Source organism: Austrofundulus limnaeus, unplaced genomic scaffold (genome assembly GCF_001266775.1).
Source record: "Austrofundulus limnaeus strain Quisiro unplaced genomic scaffold, Austrofundulus_limnaeus-1.0 Scaffold3, whole genome shotgun sequence".
NCBI classification, from domain to species: domain Eukaryota; kingdom Metazoa; phylum Chordata; class Actinopteri; order Cyprinodontiformes; family Rivulidae; genus Austrofundulus; species Austrofundulus limnaeus.
The window spans coordinates 4,082,804-4,091,012 of NW_013952405.1; the positions used below are offsets into that span (position 1 = coordinate 4,082,804).

The 8,209-nt window shown below is 38.9% G+C and overlaps 1 protein-coding gene across 1 annotated transcript in view; it reads right to left on the minus strand.

Annotated features, from left to right (window-relative positions):
* The window catches only part of lad1 (ladinin), a gene marked incomplete in the record, with an annotated part of 14,599 nt that extends 6,999 nt beyond the window's left edge, over nucleotides 1–7,600 (minus strand). The window contains 6 exon segments of the mRNA XM_014017958.1: nucleotides 452–531; nucleotides 2,776–2,836; nucleotides 2,942–2,979; nucleotides 5,081–5,351; nucleotides 6,771–6,953; nucleotides 7,436–7,600. Of these exon segments, the coding sequence (XP_013873412.1) occupies nucleotides 452–531; nucleotides 2,776–2,836; nucleotides 2,942–2,979; nucleotides 5,081–5,351; nucleotides 6,771–6,953; nucleotides 7,436–7,473 (671 nt within the window).
* Between the last annotated feature and the right edge of the window lie 609 nt (nucleotides 7,601–8,209).

The window sequence follows — 8,209 nt, forward strand, 5'->3', positions numbered from 1 at the left end:
AAAAAGAAAAGAAAAGAAAAGAAAAGAAAAGAAAAGAAAAGAAAAGAAAAGAAAAGAAAAGAAAAGAAAAAACAGGAAACACAATAAACTAAAACAAAAGATCTAAAGAAGAACCAGTTTGTGTTTTAAGAGAAAACCAGAGGTTCCAGTCTGACTCCTGCAACTACTTAAGCAGCAGATCCTGAACAAGCTGAGGCTGGTTTGYATGAGTTTCATTTAATAAGTAACTGTACAAAACTTAGGAACTAAAATACTCTATTTGTCTGTTATGGGCAATGCTGTTAGAACAAATATTTACATTTCAAATCATCACCATAATAGTTTGCGCTGAAAAAGTAATAGCTCTCGCTGCTATTCTTCTCTTTCAGTCACTTTTTCTATTCACACTTATCTAATTAAATATAATTATTCATTTGTTAAATTTATATAAAAAACTGAAATTTTTGTTCACCTGACAAACTTGCGAGTTGGGTTGGATACTGGTTTCTGATCGGGCTCAGGGTGTTTCCTGGATGACTCCTCTTTTTCTTGCTAATAAAAATGAAAATAAAAAGGGAAGACAACATAAATACACAGGTAGGAAGTGTTTGTGCAGATGGACCTGAGACACACCTTGTGTTAGATAACACATGGAGCAGTTTGTGTGGAATAAGAGATAAAGTTCAAATTAGGACCTCAAGCACACTTTGTGAACGTTTTTGATTATTTGCATGATGGTTTGATTCAAAGGAAAAAGTGCAAAACCAGAAACAGGACCGGAAATAAGAATTCAAAACTCAATCCTCTAAAACTGCAACTTACTTCAGTCTAAAAACATTTAGAACCAAAAGTAGGTAAATTATTTCTTTGTTGTAACAATGCCTCCTGGCAATGAATCTTATATTGTTGGAAAGCCTGCTAATTTACCTTTTAAACTGTGCCACATTTGTAAGGAACATGCATTTGTGGGATGCGCAGTAGAGCTGAGTATGTGTGTTGTGCACATGAAAAATTTACCAAATCTTCTCTGTCAAACAACGTATTCTGCTGTTGCTACCGACTCTTGTTTTGAGCTTCTTACATCCCCTACTGCTGCCAGTCAGGTGCCTGATGTGAGATTTATTGTCAAGAAGCATTGTTACAAYAAAGAAATGATCTACTAAACACACATTTCCTTACTTATGGTGCTCAGTATATTAAYGTTTAAATTCTTTAAATTAATTAAAATTGCCCTGTTTCACATTTTATGGATTGTTTGAACTTTTGTTTACAAAATTCCATTGAACTGATATTCGTYGGCTCTACATAGACCTAAATCTTTCAGACCAGAACGGATGCCAGAGTTCAGCAACACGATGAGGCACACCCAAGAACCATGCCCAAGTCCAGGTTGTAAATCTGTGCCAGGTTTAATTCTTGTCCAAACATCACATGGTGCATAATGAGGTCCAACACAYGGGCTTCCTCATTGTGGCTTAAATTGGCAAACATTTTGAACCAGACTTAGTTGACTAAATATCTGTCTTTATTTATTTGGTTTTACCTGACTTGAAACAGCTGTCCAGCTCCCGTGCAAAACTTTTATTTGTTGTTGTTACAGAATGTAGAGAATGATTAACACAATTTACCCTCTGCGTGGGGTAATAGTTAACTATCAGCCTCAGTGTAAGGTGCCATTGTTGGTGGCACCGAATTACCGCTAAGTAAAGAACAGGCCGTAAATGAAAGTGTTTAAATGTTTTGTTCAAMCAACTGTCTGTCTAAAAGTTACTTCTATAATCTGTAGCAAAGTGAAACACAACCAAAGATTTTAACTTTTTCTCATGAAACCAGCACATTACGGTCTTTTTAACAGGGACATATAAACGAAAGCTTAGATCTCAGATTTGAAAATGACGTCACATCCATATTACCCATGATTCACTTGCAAGTCAGTGGGATTAGATAACTGTTTTGCTCGGTGGGAAGTCTCGGAATCATTAACTGTACAAACAAGCACTGCAGTGTATCTTCATTTAAACACAGTAACAGCATGTTCACTTATAGTTTATTATGTACAACTTAGTTATTAAAAGAAAAAAAGGTGCACACAAATAAATAGTTTATTACTGCGGCTAGTGCCACTTTATATGCCTTTAGTAGTCATGTTTATGATGTCAGGGCTCCTATTTTCCAAGTCACTGTTCCAACTTCTGGAGATGAATGGAATGCACTGAGGCAAATCACCAGGTTAAACACTTTTGACATAGCAACAGGAAAATTAATAATTTCTAATAATTTCAGGCAACCAATGCTGCAGCAACYTTTTCACCAATAAATGTTATATARTATATTTGAAACTGATTTCATGAGACAAACGTCTGACCAAAAAGTTCATTATTTCGACCATCACCTCTTTGTTGTGTAGGAGGCGGCCATGTTGGGTTTTGAGGTTTGAAATGTTGTGTTTCATACACCGCAGAAGTTAGACTTCAGATCTTGAAAACGGTCACATCAGAARYGGTCATGTCCCRGTTACAAATCAGAAAAATARGAYKTACCTTGTGCTCACTGATTCAGACTAAATTAGTAATTTAAGTGGATATTGCCTTCTGTGCATTCACACACTGCAGCAACATGTTCACTGTAGTATTGGCTCTATGACTAATTTAAAGAGATACAAACTGACATAAGTAAAAATAAAAAGTTCCAGTTAACTCCAGTTAAAAATCCTTTAGTTTTCGTGCATGATGCAGCTAGATAAGATTTGATCAGAAGTCTTTGATCACACTGAGCTGTAGAGGAGCGTAACCTGACCTGTGATGCTGCTCGCTCCATCTTAATGGATCTTTTTGAAGAGGAAGTCCTTTGACCAGAGCTGAAAACAAAAACAGTTTATCAATCACTAACTGCAATAGTAATCATAAAATGAGGCAAAAAATAGCTAATGAAATATCATTCTAAATAAACTTCACAAACKTACTGGAAAGAGGGTGTTTTGTCCACATCTTCATTTCGGTCCTAGAATTAAAATGCAGCAGAAAATAAAGTTACAGACAGCAGGAACAATCTGTCCACAGTTGTACGAGTTTTATAAAAGGCAGCTAAACTTTTCTTTTGCTTTTTAGAAAACACTTATCATGGATTATCATGTTCTGAATGACTGATAATCTACACAAGCGTGATGTTTATAATACACAAATACAGGAAGTACAGTTCTCTGTGACAAAGATCTTTGAGAAAAAAGTTACATTTTCTAACTTGGAGTTTAAAAATTCTAATTTTTCAGCAGAACAGAATGGTAACAATGATTTGTCTCACTTGGGTTATTCTAAATTATGAGTGCAAATGAAATACACTTAAAGTTTTCTGTTATCTTCCCATGGCATCAAGGGCTATGGATATCAAATCTGTAAAAAAGTGGTTGTTGAGCAAAACTAAAAATACTTGTTATACAAATGAAGCTATTTTTGTTGGACACATTTTTGTATCTCATGTTAGAAATAAATATGTTGCTTCTCTGGAGGCAGAAACTATTTTGAGAATTTTTTATGCTGTTTGGGACTTTAAAAAGTAATTTAAAAAATCCCTTAGCAATTCTAAAAGCTTTTTAAATGCAACACTCAAGTAGTTTTGTTGTTGTTTGGACCCCGTTTTCCAGTAAATATGGTTTTGTGTCACTGCAGCTGTCTTTGTGAACAATACTCTCTTGATATTCCACCAAATTTTGACTTTTCATCATGTTAGTATTTAGTGATGCACAAAACACAGGAGCCAGGGAGAAAGAGAAGTCACCCACAAGACAGGCCCTGGAGCAGTGCGATTATCCTAACTGGGCTTTTCTGAAAGCAGACAAGAAACCCAAACAGGATTCCAGCCAACAACCAGCTGAAAATGAAGACCCTAAATCCAGACCCAAATCAGTCGTTATTCCGTATGTGGCGCCGGCGGGAGTTTCAGAGAAACTGAGACGTTTATTCTCTAAACATGACGTCCCAGTGGCTTTCAAACCCCAAAACACGTTACGACAAAGATTAGTTCACCTCAAAGATCCAGTTCCCTGGCAAAAACAGAGTAATATAGTATATGCTGTTAAGTGTCAGGAGGACTGTGATCAGTCACACATTGGGGAAACAAAACAGCCACTGTTCAAAAGAATGAGCCAGCACAGACGAGCTACATCGTCGGGTCAGGACTCTGCAGTTCACTCTCATCTACAGGCCAGCGGTCACTCTTTCAGGGATGAAGATGTTCTCATCCTTGATAGAGAGGAACGTTGGTTTGAGAGAGGAGTAAAGGAAGCCATCTTTGTGAAGAAAAACCATCCACCATAAAACAGAGGTGGAGGCCTTTGTGTCCAGTTGTCCCCCTCCTACAACACTGTTATTGCAAGTATGACTCAGCCCCCTGTGAGGAAAAGGTGTGAATCAGGGCCCCAGTGATACCAACACAAAGAGGGAGAGAGGGACAAAAACAAGGGGACGTTGAACCCAGCTTGCACTCACTACATACACATAACAAAACACCAAATAACCACAGCTGAAGCATCCAAACCAATAAGTCAGGTGATGGGGCACATGATCCTCTATGAACAATAGAGCTAATCAAGCTTATTGTTAGGTGATGGCCMTCTTTTTCTTGTGACTAACCTGTTTGTCCATGWGGAGGCAGTGTTTATAAGGCTGAGTTCACCTGAAACTCATCAGACTGAAGAAGCCTCATGGAGGAGAGACAAAACGTTTCACAAAAGAAGAACCCATCCAGAGGACCTACTTATTTTTTCTTTTTGATTTTTTCTACTGAGATGCATCAGGACATTTAGTGATGCTCTTTCACAGCTCTYACACTGGAGAAAAACAACAGACTCYTTTTGTTTGAGTTAAATTTAGGAGCAGCTGTACCGGCACCATCTCCGGMAGAAAGATGACAGCAGGATGATAGAGCATGCATATCTAACTGTGTGTTATTTTGCATGAGCATGTTACCACATACTTTTATTGCATCCACTTTTCATCGCTGTGTTGTTACTTTATTTGGTGATGATGCACAGCATCAGTGCAAGTCATGCAAAATAAAATATTTTTGCAAATAATTTTTATTCAGCTGTTATAAAAAAACTTACTTGTTTGGTTGCCGTGTCTGTTCTGGTGTTGCTGTAGCTGGGAATGCCAGCTGATGGTTTTACAGGCGGTTGTGGTTTGAACACACTCCCCTCCTCCTCATCCTGGTCCCCCAGCAGCGCCAGCCCACCAGCCCCTTCTCCTCCGCTTGTTGCCTTCTCACCATCCTCCTCTTCCTCCTTCTGCCGTCTCAACGTCTCCACGTGTCTCATCCTCCTCCTCTCGTCGCGCACTCGCAGCATCTCCACAAAATCCAGCTGCATCTGGTCAGTGCTAATCCAGAAAATACACACTAATTTACTGATACACACTGGACAGTTTGTAAAGACTGGCAGAAAAGATCTCTGAGCTCTGAGTCAGATCAGGTTTCTGTAATAAAAGCCACTGTACTTCCTTTGAAGACTTGTGCTCAGAAACTCAGCTGCTGGTGTTTTAGATACTTTATGGGATCATGTTGAAATAAAAAGGGAGACAAAATGAGACAAAACTATAAGTATCCTGTCACTGTTAGCTTTGGATCCATTCATGAAGCAGGTGTTGAGTCAAAGTTAAATTACTGTAAACTTTGAGACAATTTTGTCCTGCCTGTCTTGTGCCAGATAAACAAGGACACACGAAGAATTTCAATAAATGCAACGTTTGCCAATAGTTTGAACTGAAATCATCTTGTAATGAAAAGGGATGGGGTTATAGCTTTCAGCACAAGCTCTAATACTTTTACAACTTTTGTTAGCACTCATGCTAAGTGTTGAGGATGACTCTCAGCCACAACTTTCCCACAATACTGGTAAATAAAATTTAAAGTTGATTAGCTGTAGCAAGATTCTTGAATTGGGTTGACTCCAGAATTTAATCCATTGCAGATATACAACCAATGATTACTTTCTGAAAGCTTCAGTACAATCGACACTGTTGTTCATGAGACATTTTGCTAACAGACAATCAGGGTGGATGACAGCAATGAATGCCAAGGGTTGAGCCAATATGTTGCACAAATTATAGCACTTAGAGTGTGTGTTGTGACTTGTGATCAGCTACTATCACAAGTTTTAGTTGAATATCTGCTAAATGGACTGAGTGAGAGCCAAAATAGTGTTTGATAAGTTTGCTTAGCTGTGGCAGCCATATTTATTTGGATTAGCACCAACATTWATTAAATTGTAGGTGAACCTTCACTGATTACTTTCTACAAGTTTTATTTAAATTTGTCCAGAASTTCATGAGATATTTTGTGAACAGACAAACAGGGATGACGCCAACAATTACGGCCAAGGTTTTAAACTAAAATGTTGCAAAAGTTGTAGCCCTTATAGTACGTGTTGTGAATTACTCTCAGCTACCATCACACCAAGTTCTACCCGAATGTCTGCAAAATTGACTGAGTGAGAGCCAAAATAGTGTTKGCTACGTTGGCTTAGCTGTGGCAGCCATCTTGGTTTGGATTAACATCAATGGTTAATCAAATGTAGAGGTACACCCAGTGATTACTTTTTGAGAGTTTCATTTAAATCCGTCCAGAACTTCATGAGATATTTTGCTAACAGACAAACACCATTTATTATTGTCTTTTCTTCCTCAGAAAATTGGATCAAAAATAGGGTTAGGGTTAGGATTAGCAGCTCACACCTCAGCATCAGGGTCATGTTAAGACAATAGTTTCTAAATTTCCTCGAATGGATTGTAGGGAACAACCTGCTGAGGCCTTGGGACGTCTCRCTGGAGGACTCAGTCCCAGACGCGGCATCACTGCCGGATGACTTTCTGGGTGCTGAGAAGGAGTCATCGTCTGGGTCGGCGGTGCTGCTGCTCCTCCCTCTCCTCCTCCTCTCCCTCTCCACCTCCTCCTCATCCTCCATCGTCCACTGACGTGCCAGGCTGAGACGGGGCACACAGACAGAAGATGAATGTCCGAATCAGCAACAAAAAATAAATAAATAAACAAATAAATAAATAAATAAATAAATAAATAAATAAAAAGAAACAGAAACAGAAACAGATAGTGAAACAAGGGCAAAGATATGACTTTCACATGATGAGAGTTTATTAAAAAAAAACAGCTCAGTTATTTGCTTCTTTTAGATGTCAGATAACTGTTAGACAGATCCTTCATAACATGTTTATCAGCTATATCATTTTTGTCAATTTATCAGTTCAGATCAATAAACTGTACAGAGTTTTTAAGAAAGAGGTGAAAGTTTCCTTTATAGAACTCTCTGCTTACTTTCCTGGRATTAAAGACAAAGCGTGTGAAGTCRGTGTTGCTGTCAGAAAGAAGGCAGCGGCTGCCTGCTGGCCTTGCTCTGAAGCACACGGCTCACTGTCACTTGACAGAAAAGTTCAGCAGATTTCTGTCTTACCTGGACAAAGCGGACCAGTTTTTCCGACTGATGGACATGTTGGAGAGAGTATAAAGTTTCCACTTCACACGCAGGCGGAAAGTAATTAGAAAAAAAGGAGAGAAAAATAAAAACAACTGAGCAGACTCTGACAGCGGCAGTACAGTTGCAGCACAAAGATATCCACCTTTAGTCGGGTGCAGCTCACTGAGGGATCACATGACCACAAAGGTGAGCTCTCTACCTGACAGGGAGGAGGGGGGTGGGGACAGGCAGAGTGTTTCTCCTTGTATGGTGGGAGTTTGGAAAGTATGATCTTTGTCATTGTGGATGTCATTATTATTATTATTAGTCTTATGCAGCAATGAATAATAATAATAATAGAAGATAATCACTGTGAGGATTTACATACAATGTATACAATAGGAGTTTAAAGCTATTATAACCACAACGGAAGTGTGCACAAGAAGTAAAAATATTGTGGTGAACCAAACCTCTTTGTTCCCGTGAGCACATGTGAAACGCTTTGTGTGTGTGTGTGTGTGTGTGTGTGTGTGTGTTTTACATCTTTGTTGCAGGTGGCAGTGAGTCTCTTCAGTGTGAGTCAGAAGTGTTTGCTCTGCTGTAAGACCACACCTTACTCTAATGTGTGTCGGACTCTGACCCAGGTTCAGTTCCAGAAACACACATATCGCACTGTCTACCTCATCTGACACCATCCATCGCACCTGCAAAAATACAGAACAGTGTGTGTGTGTGTGTGTGTGTGTGTGTGTGTGTGTGTGTGTGTGTGTG